The sequence below is a fragment of the Papio anubis genome, chromosome 2, assembly GCF_008728515.1.
Source record: "Papio anubis isolate 15944 chromosome 2, Panubis1.0, whole genome shotgun sequence".
Taxonomy (NCBI): domain Eukaryota; kingdom Metazoa; phylum Chordata; class Mammalia; order Primates; family Cercopithecidae; genus Papio; species Papio anubis.
This window is the reverse complement of record NC_044977.1, coordinates 20143805-20170184: the sequence shown is the minus strand read 5'-3', so window position 1 is coordinate 20170184 and position 26380 is coordinate 20143805. Positions and strand designations below refer to the sequence as shown.

The window sequence follows — 26380 nt, the reverse complement described above, 5'->3', positions numbered from 1 at the left end:
ACACATAATACTATTGGCTTCAGGGTGCCCCCAGTAGACGTCTTTTCCCTTACGTTCTCTTTATTCCTATACTTCATTGGGACGGAGGGACCAGGATTTTTCAAACAATATACCAGCTTCTCTAGAGGCTTTGACTTGGGCTGCTGACAGAGAAATCTTTATTAAATCCTCGAGAGTGATATTATTCAAGAGACACACAGGGGAGATGAGTGATGAGAAGAGGAGGTGCTATTAGGAAAGTGACCCCAGGACATCAGATTTATCACAGAAGCCTTTCCATGAGGCAGTTAATCTTTTCCATTTTAGTTTCAGGGAGGATATTTAACCCCATGGAATTAGGAGTTCTTTCCTACTTTTGCCAAGCTGCTAAAACCAATGAATATTCAAGTGAAACCTTATCCAAATTTGGGGCTCTGGTGACCACTGAGGACCCTTTGTCTTGAGTTATTGCTCCTGAAATCTTCACACAGCTGTCTCTGGATGAGCTGCAGTCAGTTTTCCAAGGATATGGTTGATCCCAGAAAATACACAGCTAATTTATAAGACACTAGGAAGAAGGCAGCTGCCTTGAGGATAGCATATTGAGTATTCCAGAGGTCAAAAACTGACCTTAGTCCATATGGGAAACTCTCACTAGTGTGAGCCAAAGAAGCCTGCATGAAGCTATGGGCTGTCTAAAAATCCCTGACAATGCAAAAGAGGTCAAAGATGAACATCTTGAAATGCAGACTGTTTCTGTGTTGGCTGAGAGACTGATGGTATCTCATCTGGCTGGAAGGAAGTCAGGGAGTCAGACACTCCTTCATTCTACTGGTACTAGTCCTGATCCTAGGATTTAACCATTATTTTCAGGTTAATAAATACATATATATGAAGTAAATTCTTATGGAAGAAGATTGTTTCCATGGTCTTTGAGTCCGTAGAAGCCAATAAACCACGTTAAACACAGCCTCAGATTATCCATCTTCCTTCTTCTTAGTGCCTCTGCAAGATCATGCATTATCTCATAGGATTGGTATGTGACAGATTCTATTTTGAGTCTTCCGATGATTCCTTCATTTAGTCTTTCTGAGAACCAGAGTTCAGAGGAATCTGTGCAACTGGGAGTTGCCCCCAGTTCATAGATCTTGCAGTCCTAATTTCAAAGAGGTCAGTGTCTTTTAAAGGGCCATGTGGAGGCTCCCATGTGTTTAGGAGAATGAATTCCTTGTGCTAAAAAGTTATCTACAGAGCATCCTTGACAGAGTTCTGTTCGGTGATGTAGTGACATAAGATGTCTCTGGCTAAAGAACTTTTTGAGTGCTTAAATAATGAAACTATTTTAGTGAACCGAATAAACCCAAGTTAATAAAACTCTCCATTGATAGGGAGACGATTCATTCCCAGTGAAACTAGCAAGACAGGAACCTCACATAAACAAGCATGCTGTCCTAACTTTTTAGAAGATGCTGCCGCTTTCAGCTGCAGCCATCATCATGCCATCTTCTTTACTGATATTTGGCTTGTTCAAATGGTTAGTGCACATGTAATTACCCACTCAAAAAGAGTTTTTCATATCTGCCATTCCAAACTCCAGGCATGGCACATTGAACTTGAGTGTCTGTCAGAGGTTAAAGTACTAAACGGTTAAGCTCTACACATAAAAATGGTTTAAGTGGTAAGTATGTAAATTTCCCACGTTAACCATTTATTTTAAAGAAGTCATAAACAGCATTTATTATCTTGGTATATCATACTAGTCTTGTTGCTGTTCCTTCACATTTAAGTGGCTTTCCATCTTTCCTCCCTTCTCTCACAGTCCAGCTACACAGTGCATCCCTGAACTGTTAGGCCACAGCAGCAGTATGCTTATTCCATCCACATCCCTAACATCATGCATTCACAAAGTCAAAGTGCTGGTCCACAAACCCTTCCCTATAGGAAGTTCAATGGTTATGAAAGAATTTGTAGTAAACCAGACCTCCCAGGATGGCGAGCAAAAGTAAGATGATGATGGAAAGCAACAGCTTGTTGGTTGTCACTTTTCTGGACATTGAACGGAGAATCTTTCGACTGTTGCTCAAGTTTTCACTTGTGTTTACCAGTCTACTCTTGGTGCATTCTAACTGGTCTCATTGTTCGCCCAGCTCTTCTGTGATTTCTGAGCCAAGCTGGTCAGTCTCCGTGGCAATCCGATGAGAACGTTCAATACTGTGGGTGGCCTAGTTCAGACTTTCAGTGCCTTGAGGAAGCGTTGCCCTTTGAGACTGTAGCCTATTCATATGCTCATTCTCTACAGCATATATGCCATATTTCATGTCTCCTCGGCCTCCAGGTGTGGCTGTCAAAGGTGTGCTGCTCCCCATGGAGTTTGGCGAGGTCCTTCTGGTAGTTTTGAAGCTTAGACATCATGGGGTTACAGAAAGACAGGTGCATAACGTAGCTCCTCCTCTATCTCTGCCAGCGTTTCATTTGTTTCCCGTTGCTTTTCATCAAAATCCCTGATTAACTACTTCTTCTCTCCGGTCCCCGCCGTTCCCAGCAGTCGCTCGGGCACCCCTTATAGGTCTTCGTGGAGGCCGTGGAAGATCTCCTACAGCTTCTTGAAATGCTCCGAGGAGGTGGCGGAGGTGGCCATGGTGCAGGCCGCGCTCCAGCAGTGGCCACCGAGATCTGGGGCACTGGGCCCTCTCCTAGCCCGGGGATCAGCCGCCAAGTCCTGTGACCATCACAGCGACCACCGCGCCACCGCAGCCCAGGACTGCTTTCACCATTTTTACGTGTAGAGTTCAGTGGCATTAAGTATATTCACATGGTTGTACAACCATCACCATTGTCCACCTTCAAACTCTTTTCAGCTTGCAAACCTGAAACTTTACATCCGTTAAACAACTCTTCATTCTCCCCTTCCTCTGCCCCTGGTAATCATCTCTGTCCCACTTTCTTTCTCTATGAATTTTAGGGTACCTCATATAAGTGGCATTGTATAGCATTTGTTTTTATGTGACTGGCTTATTTCACTTAGCAAAATGTTCTTAAGGTTCATCCGTGCTGTTGTAGCATGTGTCAAAATTTACTTCCTTTTTAAGGCTGAATAATAGACCTTTGTATGTATATGCCCCATTTTGTTTATCCAGCCATCTCTCAGTGGATACTGGGGTTGTCTCTACCTTTTGGCTATTGTAAATAGCGCTGCTGTGAACATGAGCAGGTATATACATAGGGATGAAATTCTTGAATAATATGGTAGTTCCATTTTCAAGTTTTGGAGGAACTGCTATACTGTTCTCCCTAGTGGCGGCACCATTTTACATTCCTACCAGCAATGCACAAGGGTTCCAGTTACTCCACATCTTTGCCAAAAGTTGTTATTTTTGTTTTTTTAAATAACAGTCATCCTAATTGATGTGAAATTGCATTTAATAGCGATTTTGATGTGCATTTCTCTTATCATTAGATGCTGACCATCTTTTCATGTGTTTATTGGCCAGTTTGTACTTCTTTGGAGATTTTTTTTCAAGTCCTTTTGCTCATTTTCAACTGGGTGTTTTGGTTTTTGTTGTTGAGTTGTAGGAATTTAAAAAAATATATTCTGGATATTAATGTTTTATGAGATATATGGTTTGTGCATATTTTCTCCCATTCTGTGAGTCGCGTTTTTACTCAGTTGATAGTGTCTTTTTTCCCCTACACCATTGGTCATATTTCAGAGGCAGAGGATTTATCTGAGTAGAAGTAGTCACGATATAGACCTGAACTTTACCATTAATAGGCAGCTGGATTTTTTAAAATTGTTGCTATTTTGCTATTTTATTTTCAAGGTCTCTCTCAGTCATGCAGGAGTCAGTTGAAGTATTGCTATAGCGACTGCTTTTATGATGAAGAATTACCAATTTACCTTGGGAAAAGCCTATGAAAATCTGTAAAATATTATGCCAGAGGCTGAGTTGTTTTAGTAATAATTCTGCTTTTGTGATGTGATTTTATTTAAAGAAAATCGAACTTCATATTTGTTTGTCATTATAGGATTAAATGTGGGCTTGACTAGCAACTGAAATTGTATGAGGCAATGGGATATGCAATGGATATCTCTAGTGCAATTTATAGGCAACATGGTTTACAAAAGGTCATGGAAAAGTATCCAGGTAAGTAATAATTGCTGGTATGTGTTGAGCCCTTTCTAGATGTCATTTACTCTGACACTAAGTGCTTCGGGTGCATTTCTCACCTTTCTAGCAATTCTGTGAGACAGTTATCATAGTTCCCCTTCATCCATGGTTTTCAATTTCCATGGTTCCTGTTACCTGAGGTCAACTGTGGTCTGAAAATATTAATAGAAAATTCCAGAAATAATTCGTAAGTTTTAAATGTAGGCCATTTTAAGTAGTGTGACAAAATCTTAGGTCATCCTGCTCCATCCCGCTGGGGATGTGAACCATCCCTTTGTCTAGCATCTCCACGCTGTCCGTGCTACACACCCATTAGTGACAGTGACTTGGAGCCCTCTAGGTTATCAGATTGACTGTCGCAGTATCAACAGTGCTTGTGTTCAAGTAACCCTTATTTTACTTAATAATCACCTCAAAGTCCAAGAGTAGTGATGCTGGCAATTCGGATATGCCAAAGAGAAGCTGTAAAGTGTTTGCTTTAAATGAAAAGCTGAACATTCTCAACTAAATAAGGAAACGAAAAAAAATAGTATGCGGAGGTTGCTGAAATCCACAGTAAGAATTTTATCCATTTTTGTCAAGAGAAAAGAAAGAGAAATGTGTGTTAGTTTTGCTGTTGCACCTCAGACTGCAAAAGTTATGGCCACAGTATGTGATAAGTGCTTACCTAAGATGGAAAAGGCATTAAATTTGTGAGTGGAAGACATGAACTGAAACACGCTCCAAATGACAGCAGTTGGGTCCAGTACTATCTGTGGTCTCAGGCATCCACTGGGGGCTTTGGAACATGTGCCATGCAGATAAGGAGGACTATTGTACTGTGCTGTTGTTACCTTTTAAAACTGTGGTTTAGTGAGAAATAACTTCTTGAAGGTCACATAGTTTGTATAATAAATGGCAGGGCTGGGATTTGAACTTGGGCAGTCTGTGCTGAGAACCTACGGACTTAATAACTGTACTTTCCTACCTCATCCTGATTCCCCAAGGCAGGAGTATTTTTTTTCTTTTCTTTTTTTTCTTTTCTTTTTTTCTTTTTCTCTTCTCTTCTCTTCTTTCTTTTTTTTTTTTTTTTGAGACCTCCACCTCCTGGATTTAAGCAATTCCCCTGCCTCAGCCTTCCGAGTAGCTGGGATTACTGGTGCGTGCTATCACTCCCAGCTAATTTTTTGTATTTTTAGTAGAGACAGGATTTCGCTATGTTGCCCAGGCTGGTCTTGAACTCTTGGCCTCAAGTGGTCTGCCTGCCTTGGCCTTCCAAAGTGCTGGGATTACAGGTGTAAGCCACCACATCTGGCTGGGAATATTTTTCAAAATTTAAATTGCTGAGGTTTAGCACTTGCCTCAACTTGACATTAACTGAATTTTGTCTGAAAATGCAGAGAGTTGATTCTGACAAAGGGATACATTTGAATTATGTCATACAGAATTCCAGAATTTACCTCAAGAACTCTTTGCTATTGACCCCATCACCATTTCACAAGTATTGAAGGATGAGGGTCTCTACAAATGCAGGAAGTACATGTAAAATATTTTGTATCCTCTGGATATTTTATCTTGTCTCAGTAGCTGAAAAGTGCTTAAAGTTACAATTTCTTTTATTTCTGTAGGAAGAATTTGTTTGACTGAATAATATAGAAATTTTGAATTCAAATCTGCTTTCAAGAAGAATGTAAATTCTTAAAAGCAAAAATCAGATTGTAGGGATTATTGAAAATTTAAGTAGCATAATCAATGTAATATTATTTTGTCCTCTAAGAAGTACTGCACATTTTATCTATTCATTGTTTGGGAAATCATTAATGGTTTTGTTGTTTGAGAGTTGCAGGTGATCATTATTTTGAAATTCTAGCACTTTGGGTTATAATGAAGAAAGTGCTTTTATAGCTGTTGCCCACAAGAAAATGACACCATCTTTCATGCTCACCACAGGGAGTCAGGCTCAGTGTACATCTTGTTTTGTTGAACCTGTACAATGGATGGAATCCACTTTTGTTGGGAGTGATGATAGTATCTTTTGATGCACAAGATTTGTAAATTATAATGATATCCAGTTTGTCTATTTTTTCTTTTTTTGCTTCTGCCTTTAGTGTTATATCCAAGAAATCATTGCCAAATCCAATGTAGTGAAGCTTTTACCAGAGTTTTCTAAGAGTTTCATCCTTTCACATCTGATGTTTAGGTACATTGTGAGATAATTTTTGTATTTGGTATAAGGTAAGGATCCAACTACTTCTTCTTTTTTTTTTTTCTTGCATCTGGAGATCCAGTTTTCATGATGTTCATGATGTCATTTGTTGAAAGACTGTTCTTTCACCACTGAATGGTTTTGGCCCTTGTCACAAATTAATTTGATCATATATGCCAGAGTTTATTTATGGGTTCTGTATTCTATTCAATTGGTCTATATGTCTATCTTTATGCCAGTACCACACTGTTCTAATTCCTATAGCTTTGTAGTAAGTTTTGAAATCAGGAATATGAGATTTCCAACTTTGTTCTTCTTTTTTTAGATTATTTTTGTTATTTGGGATAGATTATGAATTTTGGGATAGATTTTTCCATTTCTACAAAAATTAAAAAGCCATTGAGATGCTGATAGGCATTGCATTGAATCTGTAGATTGCTTTGGGTAGTATTAACATCTTAACAATATTAAGCCTTTCAATCCATAACATGGAATTTCTTTCCATTTATTGATGTCTTCTTTAGTTTCTTTCAGCAACATTTTATAGTTTCCAATGTAAAAGTCTTTCCCCTTTTTTGTTAACTTTACTCAAAATTATTATTTATATATATATGTGTGTTTGTGTATATTAGATATGTGTCTATATTATATGTGTGTGTGTGTGTGTGTGTGTATATATATATATATATTTTGGTGGGGGGAAGGGATAGGATCTCGCTCTATTGCCCAGGCTGGAGTGCAGTGGCAGGATCATGGCTCACTGCAGATTCAACCTCCTGGGCTCAAGTGATCCTCTCACCTCAGTCTCCTGAGTAGGTGGGACCACAGGAGTGTGCCACCACCAGCATGCCCAGTTAATTTTTTTTCCCTTTTTTTATTAGACAGAGTCTCGCTCTGTTGCCCAGGCTGGAGTACAGTGGCACAATCTCAGCTCACTGCAACCTCCACCTCCCAGGCTCAAGCGATTCTTGTGCCTCAGCCTTCTGAGTAGCTGGGACTACAGGCATGCACCACCACACCTGGCTAATTTTTGTATTTTTAGTAGAGATGGAGTTTCACCATGTTGGCCAGGCTGGTCTCAAACTCCCGACCTCAAGGGATCCACCCACCTCAGCCTCCCAAAGTGCTGAGATTACAAGCGTGAGCCACTGTGCCCAGCCCTCCAGCTATTTTTTAAAATTTTTGTAGAGACAGGGTATCTCTATGTTGCCCAGGCTGATCTTGAACTCCCAGGCTTCAACTCCCAAAGGACTGGAATTATAGGTGTGAGTCACCACACCTGGGACCCCAATTGTTTTTTATGCTATTGTAAGTTGAATTGTTGTCTGAATATTCTTTTTGGATTGTTCCTCCTTAGTGTAGAGAAACACAGCTGATTTCTGTGTATTGATTTTGTATTTTGCAACTTTGCTGAATTTATTAGTTTAAACAGTTTTTTTCAGTGAGTTCTTTAGGCTTTTCTACATATAAGATCTTGTCACCTGTGAACAGAGAGAGTTTTACCTCTTTTCCAATTCAGAGGTTTTTCTTTTTCTTGCCTAATTGCTCTGGCTAGGACTTCTAGGATTAGAAGTGGTGAAAATGGATATCCTTTTCTTGTGCCTGATCGTAGAGGAAATACTTTCGGTCTTTCACTGTGGAGTATGATGTTAGCTGTGGGTTTTTAATATATGGTCTTTATTGTGTGGAGATAGTTTTCCTCTATTTCTAATTTGTTGTGTTGTTGTTGTTTTTAATCATGAAAGAGGCTGAATTTTGTCAAATGCTTTTTCTGCATCAGTTGAGATGATCACAAACCCTGAGCTTCTATAACCAGGAAATGGCTCTAATTCCCAACCCAAAAAGTTATTGGACGAGGCCCTAGCAATTTAAAAGTTACAGTTTTGTTTCATGAAACTCTATTCTCTTCCATGCCTATTGGTGAATCCAAACACTTGTCAATTGCAGCAATTGATATTGCTAGATATTTTCCTTCCCTGACCTGTCTACTGTGTTCTTAAGCCCAGCAGTAACTAACTATACTATTCCCTTCGTTCTTGCTAACAATTGAAGGAAAAAAATAAATCAATTTGGACTAATTAACAAATGCCTAGGAGCCAGGTTTTATGGAATGAATTTAGTTTTATTTTAAAAAATCTTACAATAGATTGACTTCTTTTTGGTATACAGTTCAAGGAATAAACATGCGTAGATTCACGTAACTGCTGCACAATCAGGATACAGTTCTATTACTCCCAAAAAACTCCTGCCTGCCATCTCTTTCTTGTCATATCCTCCTCCTACCTTGAGCCTCTGGCAACCACTAATCTTCTTCATTTGTCTTTTTGAAAATGTCATATAGTGTGTAATATATCTGTGACTAAAAGCTTAAATATGACTGATGATTTTGCTAAGAACCATTTTGAGCAACATCCTTCTTGTTCTGCAGAATTGTCCCGAACTGTGAACCTGATATCATAATCATCATGGTAGGAGGTCATAATCAAAGGTTCATATGTTAGACTGGCCTCACAGTACAAGCCTCTAAACTTCTATCTGTCTCTAACTTCTCAGTGGAGAAGGGTGTTGGCCACATTCTAAGGCTAGTGGTTGATGATTGGGATTAAGCTTTTAGCACCTATGCCACAAGAAATAATAGGAAATAAGGTTACCATCTGTGGTACATGGTCATTTCATGACCATCATGTGTTATCTATACATGAAGGACAGTGAGGACGAAATGTAGTAAGCTAAAAACTAAAGGACTATACAGATATTATTTCAGAGAAATTATAAACCAACTGTCTTTTGCTTCTACTCTGGTGGTCAATGAATTAATTTTCTTGGTTTGTTGGATGAAACAAATTTAGTAAAATGGAAATAGTCATATTGTGTTAATTAGAATGCTTTTGAATGCAAGCAGTAGAATATCCAGCTAAAAGTGACTGAAATAATGAGGAGATTTATTATCTCACACAAAAAGACATCCAGAAGTAGATGGTTCTAGGGCTGAATCAGTGGTCTCAAGAATGTCATGAAGAATGAAGCTTTTTTGTTGTTGTTGAGACGGAGTCTCGCTCTGTCGCCCAGGCTGGAGTGCAGTGGCGCGATCTCGGCTCACTGCAAGCTCCGCCTCCCGGGTTCACACCATTCTCCTGCCTCAGCCTCCGGAGTAGCTGGGACTACAGGCGCCGCCACCGCGCCCGGCTAATTTTTTGTGTTTTTAGTAGAGACGGGGTTTAACTGTGTTAGCCAGGATGGTCTCGATCTCCTGACCTCATGATCCACCCGCGTCGGCCTCCCAAAGTGCTGGGATTACAGGCGTGAGCCACCGCGCCCGGCCCGAATAAAGCTTTTTTTCATCCTCCATTCCACTGTCCTCACATGAAAACTTTTGGTGTCTTACTTGCAAGATGGGCTGCTACAGCTCCAAGTACTGGGTCCTTAGACAATTGCATTGCTATGTAGGGAGCCGGGAGCAGCTCAGGTGACAAGAGAGCTCTTCTCATGTGTGCTTGTTTTTTTTTTTTTTTTTTGTCTTGAAGGAAAACTTGTTTTCCAAATCCCCCCAACAGACTTAGTGTTATGTCCCATAGTCAGAACTGGGTCCCTTGGTCATTTGTTGACATGAAGGCCAAGTGGCTCTCTAGCAGTTAACTGTTATCATGTGACATGGGCTGGGACAGGAGGGATGGAAGGTGAGGACAGTGACTCCTGGAGAGGCAACAGATTTGCCTCACTCCCTTGTGAGGATTAAATGCAGTAATGTGGGTAAAGCACCTCTAATTGGGCTGGCACATAAAGGGCTCAATCCTCATTAATTCTTTTTGTTTCATGTCTCCCTTCTCCCCTTCAGTTTTCTTACCTCATTTTTCACCTTTAGGAGAAATACGGAAATCCAGAAGTTTTGCTGACCTTCCCTAGATAAAGGCCCTGCTTGTCTCTCCCACCCTCGCCTACTTCTTGGAGTTCTGCAGCTTGAGTTTCCACAAACCAATTGGGATCTCCTGGACCTCTCGAAAGTCCCTCACCTTAGGCTGAGGAATACATTTTTATAGCTGGTCCATAGATGTCAATTATAGACATAAAACTGAGAAATCCTTATAAAGAAAAAAGAAAAAAGCCCATCAGAGTATGTTATTATTATAATGTTAGCCTCCACTAGAAAATCATCTATTTCGGTGGAGTGAAGCTCTTTCCATCCAAAAAAGGAGCAAAAGGCGCCCCTGTCTGTGCCTGTCTGTACTGATTGCTGGCTCTGAGCACCATAAGATGTTTCTTGCCATTAGAGCAATGATTTCAATTTTTCCATTCCAACTGTGGTGAAAATGAATAAGAAAACTGAGTCCTGCCTCTGGAAGCAGGATACAGGTTCCACACTAATCAAAAAAGGAAGATTCATTATTAGACAATATTTCACTCCCCAGACTTTGAAAGTTCCTACATTTGTCAGAGTAGCTCTGAATCACTTCACAGCCACCGCAGGATTAGAATGGGGGTATTGTACAAGCCTGACCCTTTGCAGTGAAGTTTAAGCTTTTTTCCCCTTCTAAATGAGCTGCTCTTGCTACTCTCTGAGTCACTGCAATCCAAATCTCATAATTTCATCTCCTTCTCTTCTAATCATTTTACCAGATAGCAGCTTTAAGGGGCGGGGGCAGGCATGCAGATGTTTTTAAAGGGGCCATAACGCCCTAAAATACATTTAACTAAGAAGTTCTAATGAAATATCGACACCGTCACCAGGTAATGGAGAATGAAGTTTTCAGGAACTTGCTTAGTAGTGATAAATACTTCATATTTGCCAAACCAAAGGAGATTTAGCAATGGAATCATGAGACAGTCCTAATGAAGGTGACCCTGGGCTGAGTGCCTGAGTGATTTTTGGGCTCTGAGAAACCCCCTTCTCAGACATGGGCTTCCCTCTCTCTAACCCAGTGGAAAAGCCAGCAGAAATCTGCTGTGCAGCCCTTTCACTTCCGAACATCCAGAGAGAACAATGTTGACAGCCACAGGCCACAGCACTGTGCAATTCTGTTGGACACGTTGCAAAGGAAAACCACCAGCAGCTGTCTGAAGCTGGTTTTCTCTTATTAAAATTTGGTTAATAAAGCCTGTTCCATGAAACACACCAGATGAAAAACCAGCCTTCCTCAAGAAGGGCTTATTGCAGGCTGGGAAAGATACTGTTTTGTCCAAGTCAGAGGTTTCTATCCACTTGAACACCTCTGCATGGACTTGGGTGCTCTGGGATAATACAGAGGGAGTTGGAAGCCTGGTGGTACCCTGTGAGCGCATTCCCTTTTCTGTCTTTGGGAGTGGGAGCAGACTGACATACGGGAAACTGAGAGAAACCTGTGTGAGGAGGGTATGGAATCATGCACAACTGTGTGGGCTGAGTACGAGTGGATTCAAAAGGACACAAAGGTTGGTGTGAGATGATGAGTACCTTCCAAACAGGGGCCCAGGTGGCTCATTTTGGTATCCTTAACATAGTGCACTTGTCACACAAGGTAGGGATTTAGTAAGTACAATTCAAGTAAAGGTCAAGTCTACACTTTCATTCACCCGTAATTTCATCCTGCCCCATTTTATACCTTACTGCCTTTGCCCTTGCACTTAAAATATACACCAAAATAAAAGCACCTCAAAACCCCAGTGAGTTTCTAACCAGTCACACGCTGACACACACACTTACACGTTCAGAATCTCTCACTGATTCTCGTTCTCTCTCAATCTCACACTCACTTTGTATCTCTTCATCTCCAGCATTGTTGCCAGGAGTTGGAGAAAGGGTAGAATAGCACTTACTTTTTTGATTTTTCCAAATTTTCACCAACCAGTTCACAAAAGCACAAGGATGAAGAATTAGAAAAGTGGGGGGAGGACCTGGTGCAGTGGCTCACACCTGTAATTCTAACACTTTGGGAAGTTGAGGCAGAAGGATCGCTTGAGCCAAGGAGTTCAAGACCAGCCTGAACAACATAGAAAGACCCCACCTCTACCAAAAAAAAAAAAAAAAAAAAGAAGAAAAAATTGGCTGGGTGTGGTGGTGGATGCCTGTAGTCCCAGCTACTCAGGAGGCTGAGGTGGGAGGATTGTTTGAGCCTGGGAGGTCAAAGCTGCAGTGAGCGATGAACCCACCACTGCATTCTAACCTGGGTGACACAGTGAGACCCTGTCTCAGAAAAAAAAAAAAAAAAAAAAAGGAAGGAGGCAAGAGCAAGATGATGGGAGAGGGGAAGAGAAGAGAAAGAATAGGCGAGAAAGAAAACCAGAGAAGTTAAGCTTCCCATTGTAGGTAGGGAGTGAACTGTGAATGGCAGTGCTTTTCCTCTATCAGGGTTAAGGAGGATGGCTCCCAGATTGCACAGCAGAGTGAGAGTCCTGCAAAGATAAACTGCTTTGGATGCACTGACTTGTGGAGAAGGAGAAAAAAGGAGTGGAACAATCTACATTCTGTCATAAATTCTGGCCATGCATTTTTCTTGAAGAGTTTAGCTTCTCATGGATATGACTTGTGTTTTTGTATAGCTCCTTTTCATTAAGCTGATTCTAGCATAAAGTTAAATGACAAATGCTTTGTTGGGAAAATGTTAGACCACTTGGTGGATGCAGATGCCTTCTTGGCAGCTGTGATGGTTAATTTTTTATGTCAACTTGGCTGGGCCATGGGGCGCCCCAATACTTGGTCAAACATTATTCTGGATGTTTCTGTGAAGGTATTTTTGGATAAGATTTGCACTTAAATCAGTGGACTTTGGGTATAGCAGATGGCCCTCCGTAATGTGGGTGGGCCTCATCCAATCTGCTGAAAGCCTAACTAGAACAAAAGGCTGACCTCAGAGCAAGAGGGAACTCCCCAGCAGACTGCCTGTAGACTTCATCTACATTGGCTCTTCCTGCTTGTCCAGCAGACTGCCTTGGATTTGGACTGCAAGTCTTTCCTGAGAGGCCTCTCCCATCAGATTTTGGACTTGCCAGCCTCCACAATATCTTAAAATCTATCTATCTATCTATCTATCTATCTATCTATCTATCTATCTATCTATCTATCTATCTATCATCTATCCTGTCCATACACCTGTCTGCACTTTATTGATTCTGCTTCTCTGTAGAACTCTGACTAATCCAGCATCCCCTAAGCTGACAAGCAAGGCTGAGAGGTAACAAATGTGCTCTTGCCTTTCCTAACCAGTACCATAACTGAGGAGTGTGGACTAAGAGGCCATGAGCCCAGGATCGTAAGTCAGTGGGCCTAGGTGATGTGTGAGCCTTGTCCCTTCCTAGTGCTCTGCCCTGGATAGATTACCTAAGCTCCAGAAACAATTACTCAGATGACTAAAGCATTGCCAACCTCTGATGTGTTCATTTTCTATTGCCATTGTAACAAATTACCATACACTCCATGCTTGAAACAAGGTAAATTTATTCTCTTACATTTCTGCAGATCAGATCAAAGTGTCAGCAGGGCATCTGAAGGCTTCAGCGAACAATCTGTTTCTTGCTTTTTTCAGCTTCCGGAGGCCACTTACATTCTTTGGATCATGGCCGCTTCCTCACATCACTCCAACCTCCTGCTTCTGTTGTTGCGTCTCCTGCTACTCCTTTTATCTCCTGCCTCCCTCTTATAAGGCCCTTGTGATTGCAGTGGGCCCACCCCAGTCACCCAGGATCATCTGCTTCTGTCAGTGTCCTTAATCATATCTGCAAAGTCTCTTTGGACATTTAATACAACATTTACACATTCCGGGGATTAGGACGTGGACATCATCGGTGGTGGGCAGGGGCGATTATTCTACCTACCATACCTGGTCAGAGGTAATTGGTTACAGATGGAAGGTGAGATAGGGGAAGGATTCTAAAATTTCATAGTTGGTACCTAAAATTATTTTATATTTTAGAAAAGTGCTCGATTATGTGACAAATGCAGAAATTTGCAACAAAGAAATGCTTTCTTGGCTCCTAAAGAGGTGGACATGTGTTGGTACTATATTTTTATTTAACAATGACAATTCTGCTCCTAGAATCATCAGAGTAAAGCTTCCCCCATCTCTAAAAAATTAACATAAAAATGTCTTAAAAAGTATAATATTGTGGCCAGCTAGGTACACAAATATGTGGGATTTCATGTCCTGACAGATTCACTAAGCATTCCATCCAGTCTCCCGTAAGGGACCTTTGGCAGGAATTAAAGCCTTTTAAGAGAGACCCTGAGAACCTTCCTCAAAACATTAATTCAAGTATCATAAATCTACACCATCATTTGTATCCTAGAACACGTCATCCCAACATAAGTTCTAGAATTGTTGTGCCTTCAACATGCTGAGTACAGTTTTGAGAATCAGTCACTTTCAATGCTTCCCTCTTGGCCAACTTTAGGGAAGTTTCTGGCCTTTCTTTTTGGTGCATGGCTGTATTTTGAGTGCTAAGCATATTGTCATAACCTTTGCTTGGTCTGTTCTTAGTGGAAAAAACAAGACTTAACTCTATAGAAAAGGGAGAGCATTAAAAAAATCAGTTTTCAAAAATCATCCTGATGCTCAATTTAGTTCAACAATTGTTGGGGTGGCTACAATAATTTCAGGCCGGGTGCGGTGGCTCACACCTGTAATCTCAGCACTTTGGAAGGCGGGTGGATCACTTGAGGTCAGGAGTTTGAGACCAGCCTGGCCAACATGGTGAAACCCTGACTCTACTAAAATTATAAAAATTAGGCCGGGCACGGTGGCTCAAGCCTGTAATCCCAGCACTTTGGGAGGGTGATGCGGGTGGATCACCTGAGGTCAGGAGTTCGAGACCAGCCTAGCCAACATGGTGAAAAACCCCGTCTTTACTAAAATGACAAAAATTAGCCAGGTGTGGTGGCATGCACCTGTAATCCCAGTTACTCGGGAGGCTGAGGCAGGAGAACTGCTTAAACCTGGGAGATAGAGGTTACAGTGAGCTGAGATCACGCCACTGCACTCCAGCATGGGTGACAGAGCAAGACTCTGTCTCAAACAAACAAATAGATAGATAAATAAAATAACAAAAATTAGCCGGGTATGGTGGCACACGCCTATAATCCTAGCTAATCAGGAGGCTGAGGCAGGAGGATCACTTGAGCCTGGGAGGCAGAAGTTGCAGTGAGCCAAGATTGTGCCACTGTACTCCAGCCTGGGTGACAGGGTTAGACTCCATCTCAAAAAAAAAAAAAAAAAGAAAAAAGAAAATTTCAGATAGCCAGTGAAGACTCATGGTTTGAGCCTGATCTGATGGTTAGGACTCACCTAAATGTGGGCACCCCAGGTTGCTTGCTCTTTTCTGGTGATGGCACTCTCTTACGGAGTTCACCTGCCTTTAGGCTCAAGGACTTCAAATAAATACTGGAGAACTGGTCTAGAGCTCAAGAGTGATTTATTCTCCCCATACCAAGGACATTTTACTACATATAATTATGCCTCCCCTCTTCTTCCTTCTTCTTCTTTTTAACTCTAAAATTCTCTTCATTATCTATTTCAAATTGATTTTAGTTCAGTCAATCTAGTTCCCCTTGTTGAAACATTCCAGTCATTTCAAGCCCTTCAGACATCTTTGGTTCTGTTACTTCACTGTCCATTTTTGTTTCCTCCTTTTCTTTTTAAAGCTTGACTTTACTGATGGAAGAAGGACATTTGCTTGTTTTTCAGTGTGATGTGAATTGCCATCATGGCAAAGGAGGCCAACCATGTTATAGCTCCTGTCACTGTGTAGGCAAGACCTAAGAAAAGGCTATTACCCCCACACCATGTCAGGGTGGAGAGAACAACTGATTTTTCTCCTTGGAACCTGGTCACTGGGAAGTCTAAGAAGACCTGTTAAGGATCTGTCTCAACACTTCACATTTGTAGTATTGCATATACTGAATATATTAGGTTGACGTATATAAAATTGTGCTTTTTTGTTGGTAAAAAATGGTGAAATATTTAATCTCATATGGTGCAACTTAATCGTTACCAAGCACTGCCCTGTATCTTGCTGGAATGAAAATGAAAACAAGCCTTCCCTCTACATAGTTGTAAGCTACAAAAGAGATTCTGACACAGATCTGAATGACTTACAGACAACTGAATAATGAACAAATATATTTAATTTCCTTTGGCAAACCCAAGGAAATTAAAAGAATACAAACCTAAATTTTTAAATATGAGTCAGGAGACCCAGGCAGGCTATAGTCCTTTAATAGGCTAAGGTTTGAATTCCTACCTCAGGGAAAATTCTTTAAGGGGAGTGAAGAACAAACAAACAAACAAAAAGATCACAAAACATTTTTGGTGGTCGAACTAAAGGTGGTACATTCATTTGGGTTTTGGCAAGGCCAGTATCCCCATGCTGGGGAGAAAGTGTTTGAAGTGAGTTTGCTATCGTTAGCATTCTAATGATGTCATTTTGATTATACATGTGGCCTGAGGTTTTAAAACATCTGGTGCCTTTTGTAAACCAAACTAATAAACAAAGAAAGGCTTCTCATAGCAACGGCACAGGACGGAGGCATTTCCCAGCAAAGCTATTAAAGGGCCTCAAATCACTTGGCAACGTGCTATTTAAAGGTACAAGGAAAATTAGTAGGGAACTAGTTCTGTCTCTCCTTTTCCGTCAGAATTCCTCCTTGTCACCAGGTCCTTGGGTGCCACCTCAACCCATCTGCCTGTTTTCTCCCTCCCTCAGTTCTCTATGAGAGGGTCTTCTCCTCATACACAGAACATCTTTTTTCCCCTTAGAAGTGGTAGGCACTTTCTTAGTCTGGTTGGATGATACTCACACCAGAGCTCTACCCAGGTAGTGCAGGTATAGGCCTGAAGCTTAGCATTGAAGTTCTACGTACACAGATTTTCATTTGAGAGGGATTAGCATGAAGACATGACTGTGAATGTAGTGACCCAGGGAGAGTATGTCCAGAGAGGAGAAACAGAATGTCTCTGTTATTGGGAACATGCCTCTCCCTCATCCTCCCAACCCCAAAGTCATCCTAACGCATTGTGGTATAGCAGTGCATGAAGTTTTTTTTCCTGCTCCTTGAATGCACCCATAACTGCTTTAATGGTAAGGCAGCCCCAAAATTGACAGAATCAGAAGGCCTAACTTGAGAGGCTAGTTTTAAGCAACTTTCTTTTTGGGAGGATTAGGGTGTGTTTGTTCAGTTTGATTGAGACGGAGTCTCGCTCTGTCGCCCAGGCTGGAGTGCAGTGGCCAGAGATCTCAGCTCACTACAAGCTCCGCCTCCCGGGTTTACGCCATTCTCCTGCCTCAGCCTCCCGAGTAGCTGAGACTACAGGCGCCCGCCACCTCGCCCGGCTGGTTTTTTGTACTTTTTAGTAGAGACGGAGTTTCACCGGGTTAGCCAGGATGGTCTCGATCTCCTGACCTCGTGATCCGCCCGTCTCGGCCTCCCAAAGTGCTGGGATTACAGGCTTGAGCCACCGCGCCCGGCCTTTAAGCAACTTTCAACCTCTGCTTAAATTTTTTTGAAGGAGGCCGGGCGCGGTGGCTCACGCCTATAATCCCAGCATTTTGGGAGGTCGAGGTGGGTGGATCACGAGGTTGGGAGATCGAGACCACCCTGGCTAACACGGTGAAACCCCGTCTTTACTAAAAATACAAAAAAAATTAGCCGGGCCTGGTGGCGGCGCCTGTAGTCCCAGCTACTCAGGAGGAGGCAGGAAGGATGGCGTGAACCCGGGAAGCGGAGCTTGCAGTGAGCCGAGATCTCGCCACTGCACTCCAGCCTGGGCCATAGGCGAGACTCCATTTCAAAAAAATAAATAAATAAAATAAATAAAATAATAATAATAATAATTTTGAGGGAGAGAGGAGTTTGCTGAAATTCTTATTCAAAGAGTTTACTCTTTGATCTGTACCTATAATGCTCCACGAGAGGCAATTTGTGGCTTTCATTTTCATTTTCACGGAATTAGACACCCTGCTAAAGGAACTAACTGAAGGCATAGCTCCACCTGGTCAGTAAACAAAAGGAGACAAAAAGTTGAGAGGCAGAGATGGCATCTCATCAGTGGGGGCCTTTCTGACTGAGAAATGCGCCCACTTCCCTCTCCGAATGGAGATGTCCACACACCTGTTCTAGGATGGAAAGGAAGAAAAGTTGGAGCAGGGAACTGGAGCACACGCCGTCATTCCCTTCTCCCCAAGAATTTCTTATTCAGCCTCCCTGAAAGGTAAAGAAACTAAGGAGGTGGACAATTTTGTGTTAAAATTGACCCATTAGGGGTCCCATTGAACAACGAGCCAGGAGCCTGGGGAGGATGAACACAGCGGTGCTAACTGGGCTGCAATTTCAAAGTCATGTAAAAGCCTTGGAATGATTTCGCCTCCAGAGAATGCTACCTCAGGGAGAATCAGGAGGAGACTTTAAAATTCAATCTAAAGAACAGAGTTAGTGTAAATTGCATTTAAATATATAATTTCTTAAAGGTAGTGTTTGGTGCCATGCTAAAGTTAAGTTCTGTTTGTTTTCAAATCAAGAGCTACATTTGTATTTTTACATTAAGTGAAAAAAGTCAGACTCATATTTAAGCATGTGTCAGCTTGGGCAGCAAGGGAGACACCATCTCTTAAAAAAAAAAAAAAAGAGAGAGAGAGAGAATTAGCTGGGCATGGTGGTGAGTGCCTGTAGTCCAAGCTACTTGAGAGACTGAGGTGGGAAGATCACTCGAAGCCAGGAGGTCAATACTGCAATGAGATGTGACTGCACCACTGTACTCTGGCCTGGGCAACAGAGCAAGACCCTGTCTCAAAAGTAAATATGTAAATAAAAGTAAAAATAAGCATATGTCTCCTAAGTTGGACCATATATCCCTAATCGTTAGGGCACCATCTCCCACATGCTGGCTTTGTGCCTAAGGGAGGGAGGAACATGGCGTCTTCAGTGTAGAGCCTGTCGCACACTTCACGTGGATTTGGATGAACTGGACCTGTCCCTTGAGTCCAGAGCTCCTGTGGTCTGTGATACTTTTCCCTAGAATAAAAGGTTCTGTAGGCTCAGTTTTAGTAATTTTTAGTCTATATTTACTTATCAAACTCCTATTTTCATAGTCTTCCATCTCCTCCCATCCTATCTGGCATGCTTCTCACAGTTCTTTTTTTAACAGATCTCTAGGCCTGGTATTATTTAATCTTTCTTTTTTTTTTTTTTTTTTTTTTTTGAGACAGTCTCAGTCTGTCACCCAGGCTGGACTGCAATGGTGCGACCTCGGCTCACTGCACCCTCCACCTCCCAGGTTCAAGGGATTCTCCTGCCTCATCCTCCTGAGTAGCTGGGATTACAAGCATGTGCCACCATGCCTGGCTAATTTTTTTTGTATTTTCAGTAGAGACCGGGTTTCACCATGTTGGTCAGGCTGGTCTCAAACTCCTGACCTCATGATCTGCCTGCCGCGGCCTCCCAGAGAGTCGAGACTGAGAGAATTCTACAAAAACAAAAACAAAAAAAAAGCAAAACCAAAAACAAACAAACAAACAAACAAAACAAGCCTTGCTAAACTAACCTTTATCTTCCTAGTTATGTTTCTACAATTGCCATTCTTTGTTCAGCCTAGCATATGAGCACTTAGACTTAGTCGCTTCTTTTTTTAGTCTCCATTTTTCTTGTAAGGGCTCACATGTACATGTAAAGGCATAACATTCATATGCTTTTCTGTTGTTAATCTGTCAGTCCCAGCTTTAACCCCTGGGAGGGAATAGGAGAATTTTATCCTCCCTTACACGTTTGGTTTTTTTTTTTTTTGGTATACAGATTTGATTGGAAAATAGAAAAGTATAGAATCTCAACAACCAGCAGCCAGGTTTTCTTTCATCTCCAGAAAGAAAAGTGGTATGAAAGGATACTATAGGTTATGTTGAAACTGTAATTACCAGCAGGCAAGCCTTCTATAAAATGGTGTGTTCGATTGAGTCGACCATACAGTTTTTTGAAAGTGGGAAAGGCAGCTGCCCGCATCCACACAATGAAGTCATCATTGAGGAAGCCGTTGTTTCTTGGATCCTTTTTATCCAAGTCATAGATAGGCTTGGGCCAGTTTGGAGGCTTTGTGGTTCCTGTGGGAAGAAAATAAGTGATATGATAGAGAAAAAAAATCATCTATTCTCTTCAGCTTTCTTTAGAATGCAGAGAATGAAAGAACTTCTGCATTCTTGAGGAAATAGAAATTATACTTTTAAAAAAAGTGTGTGTGTGTGTGTTAGCTACCTGAGTGTGCAACCATGAAAAATAATGGCTTTAAAGATTCTAAAGGAATGATCATGATATTTTCATTAAGTTAATAAAGAGCAGAATATTGGCTGGGTGTGGGGGCTCATGCCTGTAGTCCCAACACTTTGGGAGGCCCAGGTGGGTGAATCACTTGAGGTCAGGAGTTCAAGACCAGCCTGGCCAACATGGTGAAACCTATTTCTACTAAAAATACAAAAATTAGCTGGGCATGGTGGTGCACTCCTGTAATCTCAGCTACTTGGGAGGGTGAGGCAGGAGAATTGCTTGAACCTGGAAGGTGAAGATAGCAGTGAGCCGAGATCGCACCATTGCATTCCAACCTGGGTGACAGAGTGAGTAAGACTCTGTCTCAAAAAAGAAAAAAAAAAAAAAGAGCAGACTATCAAATTATATGCATACTGTGTCTTCAACTACATTCAATGCATATAAAGCATTTAAAAAAATAGAACAAAATGATCATGGTGGTTGCATTCAGTGATAAACATAGGAAATACCTCTTTAAAACTTTTATTGGGAAATATCTTTATTTTATTTAATTTTACTAGTCATCTAAGGAGTGCAAATTAAACCAAGATACCATTTTCATCTAAAAATTGGTTAATATTTAACAACAAAAAAGTGACAACCATTGAAGAGGCAGTAGAAATGAGAACTCTTGTACAGAGCGGATAGGTGCACTAACTTCTTCAGCAATCTAGGAACATGCATTGAATGCTTTAATATTTTGCATACATCTTGGCCCAGAAATTCTGTTTCTAGGAATGTATTCTAAGGAAATAATCATGGCATGAAGACTGGGTTACACAGATGTTCACTGCAGCACTGCATCTAAGAGCTAAAGCTGGAAGGAGAGAGGAGAAATTGGTAAGTGGGAGGAAGTGGAAAGCAAAGGCATTGTGAGCCTGTTCTCAAGCCAGGAAGCCTGGTAGGTTTGGGAGCTGCAGAACTGTTGGAAGCACAGGGTGGAGGGTGGTTCCAGGAGATGAGCCGTTGGGTTTACCGTCATTCTCACACTTCCCACTTTACAGCAGGAGGCATGTTTGTCTCTCCCACTCTATAGGAGACTTGAGAACAGTGTCATCCTCATCTGTGTTTTCATTAGCATTGAGTCTAGTGCCTGGCCCATAGTAGGTATTAAATACATGCTTGATAAAGGGATGAAAGGTTCCAGTTAAATCCGATGACAAAAACCATTAAGAATTGTAAAGAGCTAGTCAGAAAGAGTAAATTGCTTAATGAGAATTGTACTTCCATAAAGCCAGTTCTACTATTTGTAGGATGCTAGAATGCTAAATAGGGAGTCACTCTTTCTCAACTCTGACTACTGACTAGACTATGTTCTAAAAGAAACCCAGACCTGTTTTCTAAGCTTGGGCTATGATGCTTGTAAAAGTGTATGTGGAGTGTTGTTGGGTTAATCTGCTGACATATGTTTCTACACTCATATTCCCTTGAGAAATAATCCTCTGCTGGAGCATCTTCTGCAAATATTGTACAGTCCACTTATTTTGGCTCTTCCCAAGACTCAATCACTGATGCTAGAAGAATTTTGATCAAAATTGAAATTGCCTTTGGCACCTGCACTGTGGACTTCACCTTCTGTCTACTCTGGCCTGAGCTCACGACTGAAGGCAGTGTGTCCTATGAGCCACTGACATTAGAATCACCAGGGGGCTTGGCCGGGCGCGGTGGCTCAAGCCTGTAATCCCAGCACTTTGGGAGGCCGAGACGGGCGGATCACAAGGTCAGGAGATCGAGACCATCCTGGCGAACCCGGTGAAACCCCGTCTCTACTAAAAAATACAAAAAACTAGCCGGGCGAGGTGGCGGGCGCCTGTAGTCCCAGCTACTCGGGAGGCTGAGGCAGGAGAATGGCGTGAACCCGGGAGGCAGAGCTTGCAGTGAGCTGAGATCCGGCCACTGCACTCCAGCCTGGGTGACAGAGCGAGACTCCGTCTCAAAAAAAAAAAAAAAAAAAAAAAAAAAGAATCACCAGGGGGCTTGTTAAAAATGCAGGTTCAAGCATGTCCTCCCCTACCAACTCCTACTTCTGTGCCATCCCATGTCTTCAGAGAGTATGAAAAGTATGGTCTAAGAGACATCAACTTCATTTTCTAAGTTCATTCGGGTCATTTGTCTTGATCCATTTATTCATCTATAAGCATTTCTTTTTTTAATAAAATTATTTTTTTCTTGGGAGCATAGATTCAAGATGGCCTGAATCTATGTTCCTAAGCATGTCTTATACAAAACTGCAAAAGACCCAATCTCTTTCTTCAAGGATTACAGGCTGTGGGCATGACAGGTATATAAACAGATAATTAGAGTATAATGTGGTAACTCTTACAATAGAGGTAAGAACAAAGTGCAGCAGGAGATGAGAGAAAGCTAAGGACCCTTCGTGTATAGGCCTACGGTTATGTGGTAAGAAAAAGCTACAGAATGTGGCCAAGTCCCTTTTGAAAACAGTAATTCAATTATAGATACAGTGACCATATATATCAGTTTGCCTAGCACAGTCCCAGTTTATGTCTGTTGTTCATTATCTCATCTGATTTAGCTTGTATCCCACACAAGGTACATATAATTTCATCCTTCCAGCATCCAGCCATGATCTTAGCTAGTAATGTGTGAGATGTCCATGTGCAGTGAATGGAATGCTTACTTTTACATATGATTATACGTGAAAGTCAACCAGAGACCCTTCCAGTCAAAACATAATAAAACATATCCCTGTAACCCATGCAAGCTGTTAAGCATTCCAGCCAGTTAGGCAATAGTTTCTTTCTGTGTTAGCCTATGAGATGTGTGAAGCTGCCAGGCTGCAAATCAATGGGGTCAGTGAGAAACATGGAAAATTATGGGTTAGGTTATGGATACATGATGCATGTGTGGGAACTAGATACTGAGCAGTCCTGCTGAGAGTAGTTTGAACTCTCTTGCAACAGTGGTTCTGTTACTTTATTTTATTTTATATTTATTTATTTTGAGATGAAGTTTTGCTCTTTTGTCCAGGCTGGGGTGAAGTTGGCTCACTCCAACCTCCGCCCTCCAGGTTCAAGCAATTCTCCTGCCTCAGCCTCCTGAGTAGTTGGGATTATAGGTGCCTGCCCCCATGCCTGGCTAATTTTTGTATTTTTAGTACAGATGGGGTTTCACCACGTTGGCCAGGCTGGTCTCGAACTCTTGACCTCAGGTGATCCACCCACCTTGGCCTCCCAAAGTGCTAGGATTACAGGGGTGAGCCACTGCACCTGGCCTTGTTACTTACTATATGGTGTGACTATATAACTATTGTATTTGGTAACAGTTTCTTATTTGCTAATAATTCATTTTCGCTGTGAAGAGCTAAAAAATGGAAAACACGTATTTCGTGTAAAGTTCAGTACAGTTTTTTAAGATGATTGAACGTTATACTTGCAATATTGGTTGATATTTACCCCCCACCATGGGCACCGTAGTGGTCTCAAATGACCATGTGAAAATCAAAAGATATACATCTGCCAAAGAACATTAGAATCTACTTCAAAAGTTTATGCTTATTTTTTAAAGATTGTGTCCAAAGACAACAATCTGTAGAAATTGCACTTATATGTCATTGTGTTAGCATGACTTTTCATTTAGATCAAATGAATTTCCTTCTAGTTTCACTTTTTTATGACATTTTGTTTTGTTTTGTTTGTTTAGAGACGGGGTGTTGCCATGTTGCCCAGGCTGGACTGGAACTCCTGGGTTCAAGCGACCCTCCTCCCCAACCTCCTTCTCGAGAGCAGAGATTGCAGGTGTGCACAGCTATGCCTAGCTACAGGTTGTTGATGTTTTCTTTTTTTGTAATCAAAGAGCAGCTTTTAATGTGTTGGCTTAGTGCAAAAATAATTTGTAAATAGTTAAATGAGGTCAATTTTATATGAATGTATTCAGATACTTCAAATAGAAAAATCAAATAGGTTAATTATAATAACGATTTGATTTTTGGTTTGATTCCTCATGAAGTCAAAGCAAACCTTTTAGAAGTTCAATCTTTGATGATGAAAACTCTGACATTATTATAAACGTTACTATAAGTTCAGTTACAAAATTCAACAATTGGCCAGGTGTAGTGGCTCATGCCTATAATCCCAGCATTTTGGGAGGTCAGGGAGGGTGGGCCACTTGAGCCCAAGAGTTTGATACCAGGCTGGGCAATATGGTGAAATCCCATCTCTATAAAAAACAAACAAAAAACCCCCAAACAAGTTAGCTGGGTGTGGTGGCACGCACCTCTAGTCCCAACTACTCAGGAGGCTGAGGTGGGAGGATAGCTTGAGCCAGGGAGGTGGAGGTTGCAGTGAGCTGAGATTGTGTCACTGCACTCTAGCCTGGGCAACAGACAGAGACTCTGCCTCAAAAAAACCCCAAAAACCAAAAACCAAAACCCCTTAAACAGAATTCAACAATCAGGTTTAAATTGTTTGGTTCTGTAGAGACAACATAACTGCAAATTTGGTGGAGCACAACATCAGAGTAAAGATAATACTGTTAGTAAATTGAGAAATTGACAGAGAAGAAATGTACTTAAAATTAGTCATGGTACATACATAATTCACAGTTGTATCCAAACAGGCTACAATATTTTGTTAATCAAAAGAAGAGCTGTAGTTGTACAAATTCAAGTATTTTTGTATATTAACAGTTAGAAAAACTGAATTTTTTTCTTTTTCTTTTTTTTGTGATGGAGTCTCACTCTGTAGCCCAGGCTGGAGGGCAGTGGCGCAGTCTTGGCTCACTGCAACCTCCGCCTCTCGGGTTCAAGCGATTCTCCTGCCTCAGCCTCCCAAGTAGCTGGGACTACAGGCACCCACCACCATGCCCGGCTAATTTTTATATTTTTAGTAGAGACGGGGTTTCACCATATTGTCCAGGCTGGTCTCGAACTCCTGACCTTGTGATCTGCCCCCCCCTCAGCCTCCCAAAGTGCTGGGATTACAGGCATGAGCCACCGCATCTGGCCAAAAAACTGAATTTTCCTTTGCAAAATTTTTGTAATGACACATGTTAAATTAAACAAATACTTCAATGTGGTATTATATGTGGTCTCTCATTGTTGGGCATCATCAACCAGACAGAATTTTAGAAGGGTTTGAACCTCTAAATAACTTTTTTCTGTATCAAACCATGTGTCCTACCACAACCCTGAGATTTTTCTGTAAATAAGCCCTCTAACTTTGGTTGCATTTTGTTCAAAGTAGTTGAAAATCTTTAAACAAAGTATCTGAAATATGGAATACCAAAAACTCTAGTTTTAGAAGATTTAGAGAATTGTAATTATTGAAAACCACACTTGCAAACAAGAAGGCATTGAAATTTACCCCTAAAAGAGCAAGGGAATCATTGAATATACTACATAATGGGAGTTCAAAATATGTATAAGATTTAATTTTAAAATTCTGTAATTATGCTTTGGAATATCTCGACGTATGTGAAGACTCTTTTGATAGTGCTCTTATTTATTTATTGTTTTTATAGAAACAGGATCTTACAGCGTTTCCCAGGCCAGTATCAAACTTCTGGCTTCAAGCAATCTTCCTGCCTTTGCCTCCCAAAGTGTTGGGATTACAGACACGAGCCCCTGCACTTGGCTGTACTTCCAATTGGACAAAATTTTCTGTGTCAGAATGATATTATATTGAGAAGGTGTAGGATTTTATCTACATTTCATGGCACTCCAAAGAACCAAAATGAGAAAAAAAACTTACGGGAAGTCAAAAAGACAGTGCTTATGTCAATATTTGGGTTAAAATAGTAACATACTTCCATAAAAAAATTAGAATTGAGAATATC

General features: G+C 41.3%; 1 protein-coding gene, 1 non-coding gene and 1 pseudogene across 3 annotated transcripts in view; 1 reads left to right on the top strand and 2 right to left on the bottom strand.

Annotated features, from left to right (window-relative positions):
- Positions 1-1925: 1925 nt before the first annotated feature.
- On the bottom strand, positions 1926-2617 carry LOC116273005 (annotated as a pseudogene).
- A 3228-nt stretch (positions 2618-5845) lies between these two features.
- LOC116274003 lies at positions 5846-5917 on the top strand. The gene has a single exon (XR_004182486.1). It is a non-coding gene; the product is annotated as a small nucleolar RNA SNORD61 (small nucleolar RNA).
- Positions 5918-15692: 9775 nt separating this feature from the next.
- Positions 15693-26380, bottom strand: part of LOC100997042 (cell cycle control protein 50C) — a 28445-nt gene continuing 17757 nt past the window's right edge. For both annotated transcript variants that reach the window (XM_003893858.4, XM_021932771.2), the window contains exons 7-8: positions 20176-20385; positions 15693-16138 (exon numbers count right to left, since the gene is read on the bottom strand). In XM_003893858.4, coding sequence (XP_003893907.2) covers positions 15948-16138; positions 20176-20385 — 401 coding nt within the window. In that variant the 3' untranslated portion in view covers positions 15693-15947. The remainder of the gene's footprint in view (positions 16139-20175; positions 20386-26380) is intronic.